This window comes from Notolepis coatsorum, assembly GCF_963971535.1.
Source record: "Notolepis coatsorum genome assembly, chromosome: 6".
Taxonomy (NCBI): Eukaryota; Metazoa; Chordata; class Actinopteri; order Aulopiformes; family Paralepididae; genus Notolepis; species Notolepis coatsorum.
Genome location: NC_140170.1, coordinates 111,843,279 through 111,865,608, shown reverse-complemented (window position 1 = coordinate 111,865,608; position 22,330 = coordinate 111,843,279). Strand labels below are relative to the sequence as shown.

General features: G+C 41.6%; 1 protein-coding gene across 1 annotated transcript in view; it reads left to right on the top strand.

The window, feature by feature from the left end:
• The first annotated feature begins 3,386 nt into the window (after positions 1–3,386).
• Positions 3,387–22,330, top strand: part of shmt2 (serine hydroxymethyltransferase 2 (mitochondrial)) — a 166,412-nt gene continuing 147,468 nt past the window's right edge. The window contains exon 1 of the mRNA XM_084316786.1: positions 3,387–3,508. Within this exon, the coding sequence (XP_084172912.1) occupies positions 3,476–3,508 (33 nt within the window). The 5' untranslated portion in view covers positions 3,387–3,475. The remainder of the gene's footprint in view (positions 3,509–22,330) is intronic.

Sequence of the window (22,330 nt, the reverse complement as noted above, 5' to 3'; positions counted from 1 at the left end):
TACTCCCTTATTCAATAACAATGCACTCTTGATTGGAAAACAACCTATAAGATTCCCTAGATGGGAAAAGCAAGGCATACACTCATTAGGAGATGTTTTCAACAAACAGGGTTTTTGTAGTTATGATGGAATACGGAAAAATTTTTATCTCACCAAGTCCACATATTATTTTTACGCACAGTTATTTGCATGTTTGAAGGCTCACGGTGTTCCATTAAGGATACCAATTGTACACCACAGATACCACAAATTCTTCTATGAAAGAGAGACATTGAGAGGTTTTGTTTCAGATTTTTATCATCAATTTCTAACATCCTCATATTTCATTTCAAACCTTTATTTATACTCGCTCAGAAAATAATGCTGATAGCTCACTTGAGAACCACGGTGCCACCCTATCCTTAATCCTAGTCCTTTTATAAGGAGCATGTTTATCTACAAAGCAATTAAATGTCTTTATAAAAGAATCCAGTGCACTTTGCACATTATCAGACCCTGCTAAACATAGACTATTATTAGTAGCAATGTCCTCCAAAAAGGTTTGGGGGTTAAAGATTTTAAGATTTCTCCTTTGAACAATACGCGGTCTTGATTTCAGCAGTTTTGAGGATCTAACACAGACCGTAGGACAATGATCACTAATGCCTAAATCAAAAACACCACTAGCAGAGATCCTGTCACATCTGTTAGAAAATATCAAGTCAATGAGAGTGGATTTAGCATGATCTTTAGGGTTTGGTCTAGTGCTCTCAGTAATCAACTGAGTAAGGCAGAGGTTACCACTCACCTCCTTCAGGTAACTAGAAGCAGCATTTCGCCAGTCCAAGTTAAAATCACCCAGCACTAGCATCTCTGAATTAGAATATAATGACAGTATATCCATAATTTTATCAGTAGCACTAGCCTCAGCTTTGGGAGGCCTATAGACACCAATCAAAACTAAAGAGTTACAAGGCCCCAAATCAACCTTCAGCACAAGTAATTCGAAACACTTTGGAACTGTGATGGTATTCAATACTGAAACAGACAAACAGGATTTTACATACATTGCAACACCACCCCCTCTGCCAGCTCTGTCGCTTCTATATAAATTATAGTGCTGTAAAGCTGCAGATGAGTCATTGTCAGATTTTTTTAACCAGGTTTCCGATAAAACCAGAACATCAGGATCAGCCTGAGATACTAAAATGTTCAGATGGTCTAACTTATGTTGTTGAAGGAGGCTTCGTATGTTTAAATGGATTAGGCCAAGCCCTTTCCTATCCTTGAAGGCAGATGGGCTGTTCAGACTAACTGTGGCAGAGACTGTATCATTAGGTACAGAGGTTATGGGAACAGAAACCTGAGACAAGGGGTGTACATATCTCAAATTTTTAAGATCCACCAGGTTACTCTTGACCACACCCCTCTCTTCTACATAACTGCGCCTACCACGCGACAAACCATCACATACAACAGAGATATTTTTAGGAGTAGGTCCACAAATAGGGCTTTGATCCGCCTGATCCCTGGGAGTGGCTTTAAAAACATGGACACAAGGAACTATGAGATGGATTGGACTCACCCCATTTCAGGCCACATCCACTGTTCTATGTTTTCGGACCAGTTCCCTACTCCCACTCACTGCGAATCTCAGAGCCATGTCCATACCCATGGAGAGCAGCCAGGCTCCATTCCAGTTGGGATGAAGGCCATCCCTAGCAAAGAGCTCCGGACGTCTCCAGAAAACATAGAAATTATCTATATAGGGAATCATCATTAGGCAACAGTAACCCTTCAGCCAGATATGAAGTTCACGGATCCTGCTGTACTTGCCATCCCCATACCTAGGGGAGGGAAAGGGACCAGAGATAATGCAGGATTTATTAGATGACTGGACTGTGGAGATCAGGGCCCTAAAGTCCTCCCTCAATAACTCAGACTGTTGATACCTAATGTCATTAGACCCGGAGAGGATGATGATGGATGATGCCTGAGGATGGTCCTTAATGAGTGAAGGGAGTGCTGCCTTGATGTCCGAGACCCTGGCTCCTGGGAGGCAGTAGGTTCTGGCCCTCGGGACAGCCACATGACGCACCATTGAAGTCCCAATGACAAGCACAGAGGGAGGGGGGGGGGAGCGGTGCAGGGCTCACAATGCCTTGTGGGTCTCTGTAGAGGTTTACCATTCCGAGTGGGAGGGGGGCGCGGCTGGCGAGGGGGATCCTTCAGAGAGTGAGGCAGGGAAACCCTCCATCTAGACTCAGTCTGCAGGAGGGATATACCAGACCTGGAGATAGATTTTGACTGAGGGTTGTTCCTTCCGTTCGTTCCCTAGTGAAGCGGGGGGGTGGGGTGATTTTTTTTGTTTTTTTGTTACACGCCGTTGTAGTAGATCACTGAGGCAGAAGTGCGCGCGCGCACGCACACAAAAATGCTTTCACAATTGTCACTGGACTCATCGCGCAGGCCGGCACTTATCACCTAGACTTTGCATAATAATAGGATACCGATAGCATAACAACGAGAAGAGCCAAACCAAAATACAAGCCCTGTACTAATTGGTGGGGGGTTGCTTGATCTGTGGTCCCGACTGGAAGGATTAGACATTAAGTTGTGCTTCAGTCTCTGAAGGAAACTGTCCTTCTGTAAACTAACTCTAAGTTACATTGTTAATTTAGTTTGTATTTACTTTTCTAGTTTAAGTTAATTCAATTAAAGAAATTGTAACTACAATTACATTTAAAACATTTATGCATAATAATCATCTGTTCTGTGCGCAACCGAGGGAACATGTATACGCGTGCGCGGGAGCATGCGTGCACGTGGCGTTTGGGCAGTTCCCATATTACGACTGCACCACTGCATAATAGTGTATACAACACATATATAATGCGATATGAGATATATAGTACATGATATACAATATAATATAGTACCATAATATAATAGTATATAGTGTAAATACAGTTTAATATAATATACAAATTAATTATAACATGATTATATAATGTAAAATATAACGTATAATACAATATCATATGTATTTTTTTATTCATTAAATGCAATTACAGTAAAGCTCTTCTTCCCTTCTGTACCTATCGAAAATAGATGATGAATAGTTTATTCAACTGAGCTCTTTTTTTCCTGGCTGAGAAGTTCCAAATATCGGTATTTGCCAGATCAAATTCTTCAAGGTGGGTATAACATCAACCCACACTGCCCACAGTAATATGGGAGGAAGCTGTATGGAAGACTGCGTCACAAATTATGTACTTTTTTGGTTTTGTTGTTTTTACACTGATACAATCGTACCGGTGACTTGTGTATTTCCCCCACAACAGCCTACATGTCCCATAAACCCTTTCGGGAGGGCAATGCCTAACGATCCTCTGTCATCATCAACTTCAAAACAGCCCTTTCCTAGCGCGACCCTTCCAGTGGTGGCTTGTCTAACCGTGTTGAACCAACTAGTCTCCTCCTCGACTCTGGAAATATGCTGTCATTTACCTTGAGGCAACTTGCACGGGTGAGTATAGCACACGGGGCATTCTCTCCATCTTTAGGTTGTTACAATTCCGTGGAATGTATAATGTCAGACTGAACAGAGCTGAGCTAGCTCCCGGGCTGTTCAGTAAACCACGAACGCTATCTCGCTAGTTAGCCAGAGCTACTCCTAACTTAAGTTCTGTGGGGGTGATTGTCACTACCTGAGACATTATTGCCAGCAATTGGTGTCTAATCTGTTTGGTCGCATGTCACGTTCAACAGGACCTAGCTCATCAGCTAACGTCACTATGCTGTTAGCAAAGATCGGACTCTAACACCGGCTGACAGTCCATGTTGTTGCTAATAACGCAGCGAGGTGAACCCAGGCGAGGTTCATGATGCAACAGCGCTGGGTCTGTTTCATCATGTGTCAGTGGGGGACACGCTGCACACTGGAGTACTGTGTGGAAGCCGGTGAACCTACTGTACAGTACCTGGCATTCAATCACCACCAACTGTTAATAATGATGAGTGAAGCTATGAATTGAGGGAAACGTTAATTGATTATAGACCCAATTATCAGCATTCTCGTTCATGTGTGGAGTGGACACAGCACGAGCTGCTGAAAAAGTTACAAGTCGTGTATGTCTAAATAGGACCCTTAGGTGTAAGGTTATGAGGTGATCTTGGTCTCGACTTAACAGGCCTAAACAGTTTAACAACCAGCAAATATTAACTTGTCTCCTTGAGGTGGTTACACAGCAATATAGCCTATAGCTGTTTTGATTGTTTGTTTGATTGAAAATTCGAATGAACAGATTGCAGAATGGGTACAGTACAGCTCAATACACACAATTGTTAAGGGGATGCAGACCAGAGAAAGACGTTTGTCTTGTTTACATCAGGGTCCCCCATTTTCAATTCATAGTGAAAATGGGGTTTAGTGTCACTGTCTAATAATATGACTAATGGGTGATAGGTGACTAATATTAACAATAGTCTATTGTGTTATTGCACTCTAAAGCAATTCATTGTATAGAAAATATAAGCTATTGTGATCCCTGTTTTATTATCAGGCAAGCATGTTACTTCTAATAGCCACAGTGTATTGACTTGGATACTATTGGTTTTGTATGATATAGGCCTACTAATGTGAACCGCAACTTCATTTAACCACAAAAATAAAATGTATTGCAAAGGCTCTGCTGCATGTCAGAATTGTGCTGCTACAATGATACAGATGATAGTTAGGCTATTAAGTTGTTAATATTATTACCTACAGGGGGATTGGGTAGAGAGTGGGGGTGGGGGAAGCCGCTTGCCACTCTTATCTCCCAGAGGGCCTTCGACTCCAGCAGCTCCCTGTTTCGACCTTGGTCCAGGAATTTGTTTTGGCTGACTGACTGGCACATTTATCCCAGCCACGTCACTTTAAATTTGATTTGAATAGATATAATATTATGGATATACACAGTTGATGAAACCTATAGGCTAACTCAAGATGCATCATTATTCAAGTTTGTTCATAGATTGTTCAGGCAAGTTGGTTGAGAGCATGGCATGTGTAGTAACCCAGTGTACACTACATATGTGTAGTAACCCAGTTTACATGTGTAATAACCCAGTTTACATGTGTAATAATAAACCAACCAAACACAACCCAGTTAACAAGTAGCCTATTTTTGACGCAGTATGAATTTATTTTCAGCGAGGGCAGTAGTACAGCAAGCATGTGCCAACTTCCTCTGGTCCGAGTTCAACCCTGGTTTTATGGGTCAGGCAGTGTCCCGTCTCCTATTAGGTTGATTGACTCACATGCTTGCATGCTTCTCCTGTTGTGTTAATAGTTTAGGCGTGGAAATTAAATCGTCACACTGGAGTGGATTTAGTTAAAAAGGCACATGATATTTTCTTCTCGTGTGTGTGTGTGTGTGTGATGTTGACATTTAAACATAAAACATTTTTTAATACAAAATAAATATACATGATCATGCAACATAAAACAAATTGTTGTAGGAACGGTTTGGGAGAGGGAGGTAAGCGGTTTTAGATTGTGTGTTGGGAAGTTTAGACTTCAGAGAGGGAGAGTAAAGTACAGAAAAAAAGGTACCGTTGGGTACCGGTATCGATTCCCAGGTAAAAATAAACATTTTCAGGCTCGGTGTCCCGAACAGACCCACCACGTAGGCCAGATGCAAGCCGCATTTTACAATAAACCTCTGTGGGGCTGCTTAAAAAAATAAAAAATTATAATCGCAAATTGAATTGCCCAAAATCGTGCAGCCCTAGTGTGTGTGTGTGTGTGTTTCCTTTGACTACTGACTGCTATTGTGTTACATTTCTCGAGCACATTCTTTTTTAGTAAAGTGCTATAAAAGAGTCATAATACCACCTTTGGGCCCTTGGCCATTACACTATATTTAATTTGTTGCCCTGTAGCAGTACTTTCTGTAGAAAACAGAAGGTGTTCAGGCTGCATTGGGGCTGCTTTCTCTGCAATAGGCCAGTTGGAGCAGGTTTCACACTCCAGAGAGTCAGTGTTTGCAAGTCTGCTCTTTTTTACGTCACAGCTTCCATGCAACACAGTGGTTTTCAAACTATTAGTTTTTTTCTGGAGAGTGGGACCCATTTCAAAATAGGCATTTTCTTGCTACTCAAAAAAAACCTGTGCAGGGCACTAGCCTACTGTACAAAGCCAAGGGCTGACCCCTATCAATCGATTAGTCGACTAATCGGTCGAAAGGAGCCGTAGTCGACTGGCCAACCTCTTAACCCATTCATTGCCGGAGCTTATATCCATCCTTGACTTGTAGCCTCTCTGCCAGCTCTATTTGTAGATGGAGATGTTCACCTTCTTTGCAGGGCTATAAGTATAACTTTTTAAATTGTATTGCTAAATTGACATTACTATGGCCCATTCAACATCAATTATCTATCGTTCAGGATGTAGGAACGTTTTACTTTTTCATTCACACATTCATACAATAATACGGTAGAGTATAAATATGTTATCGTTTTCTGCAGTATTTCATAGAATGTGAGTTATAGCCATACATGCATATATTAGATCATCAAATGCAGTTTGATACCTATCGACGCCAGATTAAAAATGTCAACTGTAGACGCGGGTCCTAGACGTTATGACTCTTCATCTGCGGTTGACCGGAGGGGGTGGGGGGGGGGTCGTTTATAATTCAATGACCGACGTTAAATCATTTATGTAGTATGGGTGATCTATAGATCAGAGCAGTTTGTATTGAAAATGGTAAAGAAAAACGCTGAAACTCACCCCAGTCTCCTCTTACCGTTGGGTGATGAGCGTGGAGCAAAAAGATCGCTATTATGGGATGTTGATCTAGGTGATCCAGTTCCGGTTTGTATAATACTAATACACGTCCACTCATGTTGTTTATTGAGTTATGGCAACGGATCGATATGCACGGTGTCTGGATAGAGTCCCGCGAGCGATAGCGAGTGGCCAGACAGCATAGGGGACGGACTAAGCACTTCCGGTGACTTCCGGTTTTGGCAACTCGCCGATCGGCCAACAGGTGGCGGTATTGAAGCGTTGGTGACAGGGGGCGAAACTAGAGCCCGCCAAGCGCCATTGGCGATCAGTTTTTACGTTTGGCGACTCCCACTGAGAGGTCTGCCCGCCGTGTGGCGGGCAATCAAATAGTCATGTGAAAACCGAAAATCATGATCCAATTCTGAGCGGAGTTCTCACTCGCTGTCTCAGCACAGATACGCAGCGCATTGCTGCTCCTACCCCTCCTGCACCTGTTTCTGTATGCTGCTGCATGTAAACAGAGGCTATTGCCTCGGACAGTCACCGTGACTGACGTTAGTCTAGTGTTGTCAAAAATATCGAAATATCGATACATATCGATACTGAATATTTAAAATGGTTTCGATACTCATTTCCCGAAGTATCGATACTTTCTGCAGTACCGATACCAGCTGGCTTGCTCCTGCAAGTTGTTGACAGACAGACACGCTGCCAGAGCACGCTTGCCCTTCCGCCTCCTCCTCCTCCTCCTCCTCCTCCTCCTCCTCCTCCTCCTCCTCCTCCTCCTCCTCCTCCTCCTCCTCAGAGACCGGCAACAGACACAAGCTGCTGCAGCCTCCTCCCCCTCACAGCCGGGAGCCCTGTCTTCAGTTTGTAAACAAAGCTATTATTAGCTAACGTTAGCTGTCGTTCCTCCGTTAGCTTATGCTAGCTAGCTGGCCACATTTATAATTACTTCATGGAAACGGAGTAACGCCGAGCCCACCCACACTACACCAGTACACGCATGAACTTGACATAACTACCCCGTTTCCAACGTTAGGTCGAGCGGAGCCCATCCTACACTAGTACACGCATGAACTCCAATGTGTCCAATTAGCAGCAATGTTGTTGAAAATGTAACGTTAATAAATGCTCCGAGTAGTGATGCACCGATGTGAAAATTGTGGCCGATACCGATAACCGATATTAATATTGCTGTTCTGGCCGATACCGATATTTACCGATGTCGATATCTCTGTATAGAAAACACTTTTTTACGATAATCAAATAAAGAGCTATTTTCCAAAACGCATAATTTTTTTTACTTTTGTAACTTATTTTCAGAAATGACTGATATTTTGAAACTATTTAAGGCCAAAACATGTAAAAAGAAGAAAAAAAAGATAAAAAAAAAAAAAAAAAAATATTAATTTTTTTTTTTTTTTTTTTTTTTTTATAATATCGGCCCTATCTTGATATCGGACCGATACCGATGTGTAAAAAAACGGCCATATCGGCCGATATTATATCGGCGGCCGATATATCGTGCATCACTAGCTCCGAGCATAGCTCCGGAGAAATCTCCCTCTCTCTCAAGTACCCTTGTTTTCGTGTCATAACTAGAAAGGTGCGCTCAGTAGACCTCAAATCTCCAGCAGCCACTCTCTCTTTCTCTCTCTCTCTCTCTCTCTCTCTCTCTCTCTCTCTCTGATCTTTCTCTCTCTCTCTCTCTCTGATCTAAAGATAAACAAAGGGTTTTAAAAGTGTTATATTTATCTTCTCTTATAGTACCAGAGAGAAGCTGAGGAGAATCAACCAGCAACAAAAGCAAAATGTATTAAAAAAAAAAAAAAAAATATATATATATATATATATATATATTTTTTTTTTTTACATTTTAAGATTGAACCTTTTTCCCAGTGGTATCGAATATCGATACTTTTCAAGGTATCGTATCGAAGTTCGAAATTCCAGTATCATGACAACACTAGTCTCTAGCACCCCACAGCCGTAGCTGCAACCACTTACATCACGGCTCTCATCCACATTCATTCATATGCTCCCCCCGCAATCTCCTCCCAGATTTCAATGTAACGCGGAAGTGCAGTGGTCTATCTAACTTTACCGATCTAGCTGCCTAAAGACTATAAACTGATCCCGCCCACAATTCAATGCGAAAGCGTCATCATGCAACTAGAGATGTTCCGATACCATTTTTTCCTTTCCGATCCGATTCCGATACCTAAGCTTTGGGTATCGGCCGATACCGATACTTATCCGATACCAGTGCATACATAAAAAAAAAAAAAAAAAAACGATATTATATAAATTTTTTATAAATATATATATATATATATTTTTTTTTAACAAATACTGTTTTATATATACTGTTTTTTAGTAATAACTAGAAAGTAATGGTATTTATTCAACAACAGGTGATTGTATAGATTTGTATTAGTATCATTAATCAATGAGTATGGGGCTTCAGCACTGCAGATATACCCTACTCCAATGATCCACACGGACATTATACGTTGCTGCACTCGTTACCCACTGGCTCTGCAGATATACCCTACTCAGTCTGTCTACAAGGCTCCGTTTCAGTAGCAGTCGGATCTGTTGTGATTTTTGCACAATAAATATTCAACATTCTCTTTTGAGACTCCGCCTCAGACTCTTATCATTTGGCACTAAAAGCTAAACATTGTCACCGATATGGCTGTCCGCAACATGTCATTAATTGTGTACGCGAGGTGGTCTCAATGACGACGTCAACGTGAGCTAAGTTAGCATAGCATGAGCTGCCGGTATATGAAAAGACTGTAACGTTACTGGTGACATTGTGATTTAACGAATACTCCTTTGCCAACTTGCTGTACTTTGCTTGCAGGTCTGCAGCCATTATTGCTGGATTATATGAATTGTTGATAAATTACGTCATATGGTATCGGAGCGCAGCATTAGAGGGTACTCGCCGATACCGATACCAGCATTTTAGCCAGTATCGGCGGCTTTTCCGATACTGGTATCGGTATCGGAACAACTCTACATGCAACGCGTATACAGTACGGCAAGTGAGTTGTGTCGGTTTGTTAAGTCGATTGCATTCTCACAGCGTACGAGTCGCTTCGGGTTCGGTTGGAAGTGCGCCGACTCGGACCACCCCTCTCTAGGCGGTCTCGGCCCGCTTGTTTTGTTCCGCAACAGAATGCGATTGCTGTGTTCACATATGCCCAAATGAACCGAAATAGGGGGTAAACACTCCAGGTTCCGGAACAACAGCTCCAAACGAGCTAGACAAACAAAACACTTTGCTTTCATGAAATATTGTAAGCCGTCATTTGAGGCTTTATAAAAGCAGCACAATGAACACAAATCTGTCATGGCAGAGTCCGACCTCATCTTAAATAACAAACAGCATTGCTTGTTGTAATTAACACTTTGGTCGCCAGGCTTATATTCTTAATATACCATCCTCCGCCAGCTCTATTTGTCTATGGAGAAGTTCCCCTTCTTTGCAGGGCTATAACTTTTTAAATTGTATTGCTAAATTGACATTACTATGGCCCATTCAACATCAAGTATCTATTGTTCAGGATGTAGCAACGTTATACTTTTTCATTCACATATTCATACTAAAATACGGTCTAGAGTATAAGTATGTTTTTATCGTTTTCTGCAGCTTTCTCCAGAACGTGATTTATAGCCCCAAATGCATTATATTGATGATCAAATACAGTTTGATAGGAATCTGCGCAAGATAAAAAATGTCAAATGGACGTGCTTCTAGAAGTTACTACTGATCATCTGATGTTGACCGGATGGGGGGGGGGGGGGTCGTTTATAATTCCGTGGCCAACGTTAGATGATTCATCTAGTGTGGGTGATATGATCATTAGAGCAGTTAGTATCGAACACGTTAAAAAAATAACGCTGAATCTTACCGTAGCTTCCTCATAGCGTTGGGCGATGAGCGTGGAACAGAAATATTCCTATTATGGTTGTATAATAGTATATACGTCCAAATCATGTTGTTTATCGAGTTATTGGTAACGGATTGCTATCCGTTGTGTCTAGCTCGAGTCCTGGGACTATTACCGAGTGATCGGACCGAATTGGAATGAGCACCAGCTTCCATTTCCTGTTTCCGCTCTGGGCGATCCGCCGATCGGCCACCAGATGGCGCTCTTGAACCGTTGGAGAGTTGAGAGGGGATCAACAGTAGATCTCAAGTCTCCGGGGGAGAAATATGATTTTGATCACAGATTTTTGAAATATTGATATCAAAGACGTGGTACGGCGTCTTTGGCAGAATGAGCATGGCGGGGAATGACGTGGTACGGCGTTTTTGGCGACCATAGTGTTAACAAAGAGAGGCAGAGTTGATTTAGCAAAAAAAAGAAAATAATAATAATTCATATTAAACTTTTTTTATTTATTTTTTTTATATATAATCGAATTTTATTTTCATATTCGAATCCCATGCCCATCGAACGAAGCTTCGAAGTATTTAAGACAGCCCTAGTTTCCACTGTGATTACTCAACATACAACTCAGTTGATGTTTTGCACCTTATTGCTTTGAGAGGAGCCAAAGCTCAGTCCAAGTTTCCAGCCAATGAGGAGGGTCGGGAAGGAGCACTCCCCCAGGCCAGAGATATGGTGACTGTCGGGGACCTCAGACAGACTGTAAACTTTCAGTACAATGAAAATCCTGTTTATCCAATCTCGTTTTTACAGAAGGTATGTTGATGTAAAATTTGCCAAAATGTTAGAACTGCTGTTGTTGTGAAAATTATGTGTTGATCACTATCCCCCTGGATATCAACTGAATCAAACTATTTCAGATATCCAAGCTTCCTTGAAGAGATTGCATAATCTACTCTGGTCGCGTTTAGGGATGGGAATCGAAAACCGGTTCCCGTTGGTCCTAATTGGCCGATGCCTGGAACCGTGTGGCTCCTGTGACTTTCGATTCCCTTAACGCTGCCAGGTTTTTCCTACAGTTGCGCGCGTTAGCATGTAGCCATGGCAGACTCTATTTGATTCCTTAAGGGCTCGAAATTGCCTGGCTTTTGGTCATATGCTCCCGAAATGCTCCCGCTGTTTGGCTACTTCTATGTGCAGTGAAAACTACTTGAATGCTTTCATTGATTTAGTTTAGGGTGAGCTAAAATTAGCCGCGGAGCTATCGCTAGCTAACGTGAGCTAACGCTATTTAATCAAGCTCACAAAGAGAGATAAACAGCTGACAGCGGATAGTACAGGTACAAATACAATAAAACAGCGGGTGGGGACTGTTCTGTAAACATTGTACTCTTTAGTTCACATATAATAAGAGCCGGATTGTTTATTTACTAAGTCCGTCAGACAGGAAGTACCATGGTGCAACATACAAATGTGTCCGTGTAGCAACACAAGCCAATACCTACAGGACAGGGGCCCGGGGAGGGAGCTGTGTGTCTGTGTGTGTGTGTGTGTGTGAGACAGAAGTCAGAGGAATAACGACTGTTATTCAATAGATTAAATTAGTTTAAGAATAAAAAAATAAATACATTTTAAGAGAATCTCAAATACATTATTTTATTTAAGTGTAGGCTATAGTTAATGTTTTATTTTTTACAGTTTTTGTATTTTTCTGACATGGTAAATGGCTGCTTTTTTATATAGCGCTTTTATCCAAAGCGCTTTACAATTTGTTCCTTACATTTTACCCAATCACTCACACATTCACACAACGACGGCGCAGGCAACCATGCAAGGTGCCAACCTGCTCATCGGGAGCAGTTAGGGGTTAAGTGTCTTGCTCAAGGACACATCGACACGCTGCCCGGGAGGAGCGGGAATCGAACCGGGAACCTCCGGATTGCCAGACGACTGCTCTACCTCCCGAGCCACTGTCGCCCCTGACATGGGGGCTCAACAATAAATGACAATCAGAAATGTCAAGTTGCATGTTGTTATTCTAACCAGCTTAGTTCTGTTGCATTTCCAATTTATTTATTTAAATTATAAATTGATCAGGTATCGATAAGAGAATCGATAAAGAATCGAATCGATAAGCAGAATCGATAATGGAATCGTATCGATAAAATCCTATCAATTCCCATCCCTAGTCGCGTTACCCTCATTGGCCCAACAGTCAAGTTCAAGTTTCAAGTTTCTTTAATAGTTGTCATACAGAAGTACAGAATACTTTCATACAAAATGCTTCTTACTGTTACGCTCCAGAGACTGTGCTAGACAAGATAGTATCAAATAACATAGTATAGCATGTCATTTAGAAGAAGAAAATGAGGTCACAGTGTTCGGTATAGACATATGTACAATGTTCTGAGTTACCATATAATATACAATACTATGCAGTGTACTAATGTACAGTACTATATAGTGCAAAGCAGAAATGGGATGAGGTACAATTTAGCAGTGATGGGCAGTAGCTTGCTACAAGTAGCGAAGCTACATAGCTTAACTACAATTCTCAGTAGCGTGCTGGTAGCTCGCTACTTTTTAACCAGGGTAGCGGTCTCTGTAGCGGAGTTATTTATAGAACGAAGTAGTAACGTAGCGACGAGAAACGTTACACGCTACTTTCGCAGTCTAGAAGACTAGAAGATCTGCGAGGAGAAAAAAAAACTCCCCGTAAAAAACCCACTATGATTGGTTGGTTTGTTTAGATATGAGTGACGACTCACGATTGGGTATGGTAGGCCAAAATATTACGGGTAGGCCAATCAGAGGCAGGATAGGGCGGGACTCCAGGCCGCAAACCAGGAAGTGAAAATCTAAACGCAGACCACTGAATGAGAATGAATGGATGAATTTACAATAACAGAACCACTCAGCGCGAAATAATGGCAGAGGGATTTGATGTTTCCACTGATGGCATTGATGAAGATGATGTCAACAACAATAACAACACTGCATCTCCATGGCCCTACCTGGACACGTTTATGAGTTTGACTGAAAAAACGCCTAAAACATATGTGTTTAGGTGTTTATTGTGTCAACCAAAAATGAAGCTGCTCTCGACATCCCACACGTCCAATACTAACTTGAGAACACATATTCAGGTGAGCTGATGAAAACCCTTACTGTCTTTACATAAACATTGTCAACTGTTCCCAAACAGCACACAAGTCAGTGCACTTTTTATCAACAGCTTTAACTAACAGTCTGAGATAGGCTAGCTGCTATGAACAATATTATCATTGATTGATTGAAAAGTGTATTAACAGATTGCAGAATGGGTACAGTACAGTACAGCTCAATACATACAATTGTTAAGGGGATGCAGACCAGAGAAAGACTTTCGTCTTGTTTACATCAGGGTCCCCCATTTTCAATTAATCATAACGTATGACATACATGACATACAGATAGACAGTACTGCTACATTTATGACATATCAGATTTGCAAATACAGTACTGTTTGTGATACAAAAAGTGTCCAGAAAAAGAGTGTATATACATTTGACGTAGAAACTGTACATTGGAGGAGGTTGGGTGGGTGGGGTTGGTGGGTGGGGGCTGTACATTGGAGGGGGGGGGGGGGGGGGCGGTTGGGGTAGGGGGACACTGTACACTGTACATTGGGGGGTGGAGAAAAAAAAATAGGGAAAAGATCGTCCTAGACCAGTGGTTCTCAACCTGTGGCCATGGAATGTTTTGTGAGTTACATATCTAGCAGCCAAGGATAGTATTGTTTGTCTAGCAGTGTCAAGCTTGAGTGTTATACTCTGAGTACATACTGTAGTAGTATAGACATATTAGCATAGTTGGTAGTAGTATATACATGGTAGCATAATAGTAAAATAAATAGTATAATAAACAATCAAACTGAGCTATTTTCTGCCTGCCTATTTGTTTGGTGTAAACTTGATCACAAAGTAAAAAAAAATAAAAAATAAAAAGTAGTGCCGATGTAGCTAGCTATTTATGCCATGTTCTTGTAGTGTAGCTTGCTACATTTATCTGGGGATAGCTTCCATTGTAGTTTAGCTATATTTAATCGAGAGTAACTTGTAGTGTAGCTTGCTACATTTTCCAAGTAGCTTGCCCATCACTGCAATTTAGGTACAATTTACAGTAAGGTGTACGAGTTGTAGTGCAATCCTTCATCAATAAATATAAAGTGTGGGGAGTGGGTGCTACAGTGTGTTTGTTTAAAGTGGGTGTGTGCGTGTGGATGTGTGTGCTATGTGCGTTTGGTGGTTGTTGTTGTGTAGTGTTCATTGTTCGTTTAGCAGCCTGATGGCCTGGGGATAGAAGCTTCTTCTGAGTCTTTCTGTGCTCGCCTTGAGACTCCGGTATCGCTTGCCTGACCGCAGCAGTTCAAAGAGGCAGTTGTTCGGGTGACTGGAGTCTTTAATGATTCTCTTAGCCTTGCCCTTGCAACGCTTGTTGTAAATGTTCTGGAGGGTGGGGAGCCCCCCTCCAATTGTGCGTTCGGCTGAACGTGTCACTCTTTGTAGTCTGCTTCGGTCTTGTGCAGTGCTATTCTCAAACCAGGAGGTGATGTTGCCGGTCAAGATGCTCTCTATTGTACATGAGTAGAAGGTCTTAAGGATCTTCTGACTGACTTGGAACTTCCTTAGGCGCCTGAGGAAGTAGAGGCGTTGTTGTGCCTTCTTCACAACACTGTCAATGTGTGTGGTCCATGTCAAGTCCTTGGATATGTAGGCTCCGAGGTACTTAAAGCTGTTGACTCTCTCAACCGGTGCCCCGTCGATGCTGAGGGGGCTGTAGTCCTTGACCCCCGACCTCCTGAAGTCCACAATCATCTCCTTTGTTTTGCTGACGTTCAGGGAGAGGCTGTTTTCCTGGCACCATCCCGCCAGGACCTTGACCTCTTCCAGGTAGGCCCTCTCGTCGTTGGCAGAGATCAGGCCCACCACCACTGTGTCGTCAGCAAATTTGATGATTGTATTGCTACTCCGCTGAGCCACACAGTCGTGTGTGTACAGGGAGTAGAGGAGGCAGTCAGTCTGCCAGTTGTCAGTAGGATGGAGTTCTAGCAGCAGTGATGAAGCTCGCAGAGCGCACCCTGCTGGGAGGTTTCTATGTGTCTCCTGGCACCAGAAGGGCATAAAGTACATATTTATGCACAGTAATGAGCAGGAAATGTCTGTCTATCTTACATATGAGGTGTCTCAAGATTTAGGAAAATACACTTTTATTCAACATAATAAAAGTAAAATATAAAAAGATTTTATTGATATTATTGAACAAAAAATATATTATCAACAATCACCCATATACAGTAAAATCACATAACCGCTAGCGGCATTCATTCTTCAATTATTAACAACTGTCCTTTTTTCCAGAATGAACTCAGTGTTCATTTACTATCATTTTCAATGATAAAATAACTTACATTTATGATGTTTCTTAACCTCTTAACACATTGATTGCCACGCAGTATGTCCATCATTATACCCAGTCTGCCACCGCTGTAAGCCTATGGAGATGTTTACCTTCTTTGCAGGTGTAACGGGGAAGCCCTTGGGTATGTCCGACTCCACAGTCACGGAAACAGGTGTGTTGACGAGTGACTGTGGCAGTGCGGGCTGGTAAATTAAACTCACTTCCCCATAACAGGGTTAACAGACGCATAGGTACGGTAGTTAGGAGTGAATTCACTTCTTAGTGCAGCGGCCTGTGTCGTCGCCCGCGGACGCGGGATCCCCCTGTTCGATTCCCCCTCGGGACATTCTCATTTAACATTAAACACAACGCAGACCAAGATGATCCGTCACACAGGGCTATAACTTTTTAAATATTATACCCATATCTGCATTACTATGGCCCATTCAACATCGATTATCTATTGTTCCGGATGTGGGAACATCATACATTGTTGTGTTAATACCGTCGAGAATATAAGTATGTTTTTAAGCTTTTCTGCTGTAATTCCAAAAACGCTAGTTATAGGCCCTGACGCATATGATAGATTATCCATTGGCGTTTCTTTCCTATACGTGCGCTATATTAAAAAATTCAAATGTATATGATCGGTATACATTATGCTTCATCATGCGTGAAGGAAAGGGGGGGGGGGTCGTTTATAATTCCTTGATCGTCAGTAACGGCTTTATTTAGTATGGGTTGATATATTGATCAGACTGATTGCAAACAAAGAAATGGACAATCGGGCTGAAAATAACGTTAGTGTCCTTTTACCGTTCGCCGATGAGTCTGGAGGAAAAATATCCCAATTATTTGACGTCGATCTCCTAGATCAATTTCCGGTTTGTATGGCGCCGAAATCATATCGATTATTGCGTTTCGAAAGCGATCCAAATGCACTAGAGTGTGTATATTGATCCATGCCACAATATATGTTTGCACATTTGAGTCCATTCACAGCCTATCCTCACCTTCTCACCTGATATTTCATTATACTTTCATTATTCTCCCTATAGCCTAAACGCCTCATTAAGCAGATCGTCAGATTATACCAAATATTTTAAATACTAGTCATAGTGATGTAAAGTTCTGCAGAATATACCAGTGAATAAAAAAATAAATCACAATATTGGGTTCAGTGGTCGATGGTTGTCAGCCATCATTAGGGACCACGTTAGGAATCATAGGAAGGGTGATGGGAAGTACTGTATGTTAGTGTGGGAGTGCAGGAAGGATGAGAGCAGACGGTGGTCGAGTTCTTCCCTTTACTTCCCAACATACACATACATAGAGTGCATAGACGTTCGACGTAGAAGTGACAGCTGAGCTGACATATGTAAACAATAACCCACCCCCGTTTCCCAGAATCCAGAGTCTTAACACATTCCCTGCCACGCAATTTGAGCATTTTATACCACTCTCTGCCAGCACTGTAAGCCTATGGAGATGGAGATGTTCACCTTCTTTACAGGGCTATAACATTTTAAATTGTATTGCTAAATTGACATTACTATGGCCCATTCAACATCGATTATCTATCGTTCAGGATGTAGGAACCTTTTTACTTTTTCATTCATAGATTCATACAAAAATACCGTCTCTAGAATATAAATATGTTTTTATCATTTTCTGCAGTAATTCCTAGAACGTGAGATATAGGCATAAACGCATATAGATGATCAAATGCCGTTTGTTGGCGATACACGCTATATTACAAATTTCAACTGTACATGATCCTAAATGTTATGACTGATCATGCGCGGATGAACAGGGGGGGTGGGGTCGTTTATAATTCCGTGATCGTCAGTAAATGCTTTATGTAGTATGGGTGATATATTGATCAGAGCAGTTTGCATGGATAATAATAAACAAACGTGCTGAAAATGACGTCAGTGTCCTCTTACCGTTCGACGATGAGACTGGAGGAAAAAGATCCCACTTATTTGATGGCGATCTCCTAAATCCATTTCCGGTTTGTATAATCATAATAAACGGCCAAATCGTATCGATTATTGCGTTATGGCAGCGATCGCTACACACGGACGTGTGTATACAGTCCCGCAACAATATGCGAGTGCCGGACGCATTTCCCAGACGCACCGAGATCGACTCGTCCATTTACGGTTTGGCAAATCGCCGATCATCCACCAGGCGGCAGTATTGAAGCGTTGCAGAGTTGTGCATGCTCCCACTGCATCAGACGAGGCTCCGTGAGGGACTTATGAATAACATGGCGAAAAAATTAAATATGATCTCAATAACATCGTACGCCGTGGATTGGCAGAATTTGCATGAACTTGAAACACGTCGTAAGCAGTTTCCGGCGTGGGATGTGATAAAGGAGCCCTCACTCCGCTCCTAAAGTCCAGTGAATGTCTGTACCATTGTACGTGATAAGTGAGTCACTCACCACATAGGAAGGGTGATGGGAAGTATGTTAGGAAGCATATGAAGAGTGATAGGAAGTATGATAGGAAGGGTGATAGGAATGATTGGAATGAATTAATGCATTTGTTTTTAATGCATAGGTATAGCATTAAAGGCAATTTTACACAATTCTTGTGAGTCTATGGAACACATCTGTAAGTTTTTTTTCAATACAATTCATTGTTATGTATTTTTAATCAAGTACTTTAGTGCACCACTTTCTGCCCTTGCAAAGTCCAAGCTGTTTTTGGCTGGGCTCCGCCTATACTCGCAATGCACTTTGAGTGACAGTCACCCACCTGCACTGGCAGATACCTTTGGTAGAGAGGGAGAGACAGACAGATAGAGAGATAGGGAGAGAGAAGAGGCTCTCACACACGCGAGGCGTCAGCAGCCTGACCAATTTGTTTGTGCGTGTCTCTGTGTGTTTTCATGTGTGTGTGTGCTGACTCATGGTTCTGTGGGGCTAATTAATTTCGCCGCAGGGGGCATAATCCCACGGGACAAGGCATTGGCAACTTGTTTCGCATGACAAGATATACCTCGTGAATATTATTGCACGGATCGGAAAACGGGTGTGCTCGTGGGATGCGCTATGATATTTTGCAACAGGTTGACAGTGATCTCTTGACCGAGAGAGAGACATAAGTAGAGCCATATGGAATCCGCGATCACGGAATCGCGGACGGAATCGCGGAAGTGAGCAATAAAAATGGAATCCACTATAAAAAAATTTTTTTTTTTTTTTTTTTTTTTTTTTTACTTTTTTTTTTTATGTTGTGGAACTTGTACAGCACTTTGTTCAACTTTGTCAGTGCTGTAAAGTTTAAACCTTTTAAAATCTTAGACAAACAAAACACTTTGCTTTCATGAAATATTGTAAGCCGTCATTTGAGGCTTTATAAAAGCAGCACAATGAACACAAATCTGTCAGTGCCGAGTCCGTCATCTTAACAAACAGCATTGCTTGTTGTAGTTAACAAAGAGAGGCAGAGTTGATTTTGCAAAAATATATATAATTTTTTTTTTTTTTTAAATAATCAAATTTTATTTTCATATTCGAATCCCATGCCCATCGAACGAAGCTTCGAAGCTTCAAAGTATTTAAGACGGCCCTATTAAATGGACTGTTATATCTTATTAAATTGTGGACATTTATTAATTCCCACTTATTAGACACTATTTCTGATGGTAACATGAGCGTACAAAGCAAAATACAGAATTCTGAAATATTAAAACGGAAAAAACGGAATTTGGAAAAAAATAAAATGGAATTTGGAAAAAAATAAAACGGATTTCATATGGCTCTAGACATAAGTCTAGGGCTGGGCGATATGGCCTAAATATGATATCACGATATTTTCTGACCTTTCGGTAGAGCTGCCGCGGTATTGATGTTTCCCTTACCGCACACATTTGCAAAATATTTCCTACCGCCGCGGTTTTTACCGCACACACACACAAAAAAAAAGTTTGAATGCATTTTTTTTGTAGTCTACTCTTTATAGCATATAGCCTGCCTCTAGTCTAAATGTCTATCTTTAGAGGATGACTTTGCAGCATGAATATTGTTTGGGATTCGGCATGCACGCATTCGTTATTAAAAGTGAAACACGGATTCGAAGTCTCCCCTCGGTGTCGCGAGCAGGGGTGGTAGCGGCGCGCCCGCCGGTTACCCCCCCGACCCTTTCTTCTTCTTCTTATTATAACGTTACTACTTATGATTACAAAGGCATTCGATTTGTGGCATTAACGTTAGTATAGTTACACGTTCGTATTTACCGGACCATAGCAAGGCAAGCGTTACTCAATTAATATCTAAGTTCCTTTCTTTGCTCAGAGCGTGCCGAGTTGTACCCATTCTGCGGTCTGTTAATAAAGTTTTCAATCAGACAAGTGTATAGAACGAAGGGCTTTTATTATAACATTTCGTTGCAGTAAAATCATTATGCCTCGTTCCCTGAGGAGCGACGGCGTCGGTAATCCACTCCGGTCTCCGGTGGGAGCTAACGTACTATTAGCCGTGTTGTGACTGAGCTCTGATCAATGGCTCATGGCTGAGATTCAGGAAGTAAAAGCACTGCAAGATGCTTCAGCATGTGACGCGTATCTCTTCTGACCAATCAGTGGTCTGCAGTGTTTCATGTGACTTTTCTGGTACCCAATAGGGTCGCTTGGAATCTCGACAGAGAAGTAGGGTATATCTGCAGAGCTGCAAGACCAACGAGAGCGTAATAATAATAATAATATAATAAAAAACAGCGGTGATGCCGGTATTCAGCCCAACGCTGCGGTGGGCATGATGTAACAGCGATACCGCGGTAATACCGATACCGCGGCAGCTCTACCTTTCGGCGATACACGATACACATCACGATGTTTTTCTTTTTTTACCCCAAACAATTCATTATGAGGCTTACCAAGACAGTATTTGAGTTTGCAAGCTAACATTAAAGACAAAATAAAATACCCATGCATTTAGCATTTTTATATTATATATTAGATTTAGATTATTAGATTATATATTGCATATGAGATATTATATGATTTAGATATGAAATATGATGAATTGAAAATGGGGGACCCTGATGTAAACAAGACTAAAGTCTTTCTCTGGTCTGCATCCCCTTAACAATTGTATGTATTGAGCTGTACTGTACCCATTCTGCAATATGTTAATAAAGTTTTAAATCAATCAATCAATAGCATTTTAGCATTTTTATGAAACTACTGTATATATGTATGTCTCTAAATGTTTTGATGAATTGAAAATGGAGGACCCTTATGTAAAAAAGCCGAAAGTCTTTTTCTGGTCTTCATCCTCCTGTACTGTATTGTACCCATTCTGCAACCTTTTAATACAGTTTTCATTCATTCATTCTGACGGAAACATAATCATTTTGATTGACAGTCGAGTCTGCCAATGACGTCACACCGCTTGCACCCGCCCTGCTGTTCTTAGCACCAATCGGCAAGCGCTTAGTTTTTGACTTCCTGAATGTCCTGTGTGCTGAACAACAACAAAGCTACTAACGTTAGCTCCCCGCGGCCGTCGAGTGGAAGACCAGTGCTCCACAGGATGACTAAATGAGGCATAATGATTTTACTACAACGAATGTTATAATAAAAGCCTTTCCATACATCTGTCTGATTGAAAACTTTATTAACAGACCGCGGAATGGGCATATCTCAGCACGGGCTGAGATATGAACGAGTAACGTGTGGACAGATTGACGCGACACAATCCTCTTGGGCAAAACATCACGATATCCACGATACGTTGAAAAAGTGTATCGTTAATGAACTGTACCCGATATTTATATAATATCGTCATATCGCCCAGCCCTACATAAGTCCCCTCTCTCTCAATGCAGTGCGCTCTGAGACTCGCACCGTATGAGCCTCTCTCTCTATCTGTCTCTCTCTCTCTTTCTCTCTCTCTCTCTCTTTTGAGGAAGTGCCGACTGACAGGGAAACCGCTTCCGCATAATTTCCACTCGCTCCGTTTTGATAATAATTTCAACGTATCACGTCAGTTGATTGTGGGCAGGTGGTGGCTAGGGATGGGTACCAAATTCGGTACTTTTGAGGTACCAAACCGAAACACGTCAGTACTAGGGATGCACCGATATGAAAATTGGCCGCCGATACCGATACCGATTGTTCAACTAACACTATCGGCCGATACCGATACCGATACCGATAATTGTGGCAAAAAATAAGTATTTTTATTTTTTTTTAATATTTTTTTTAATAT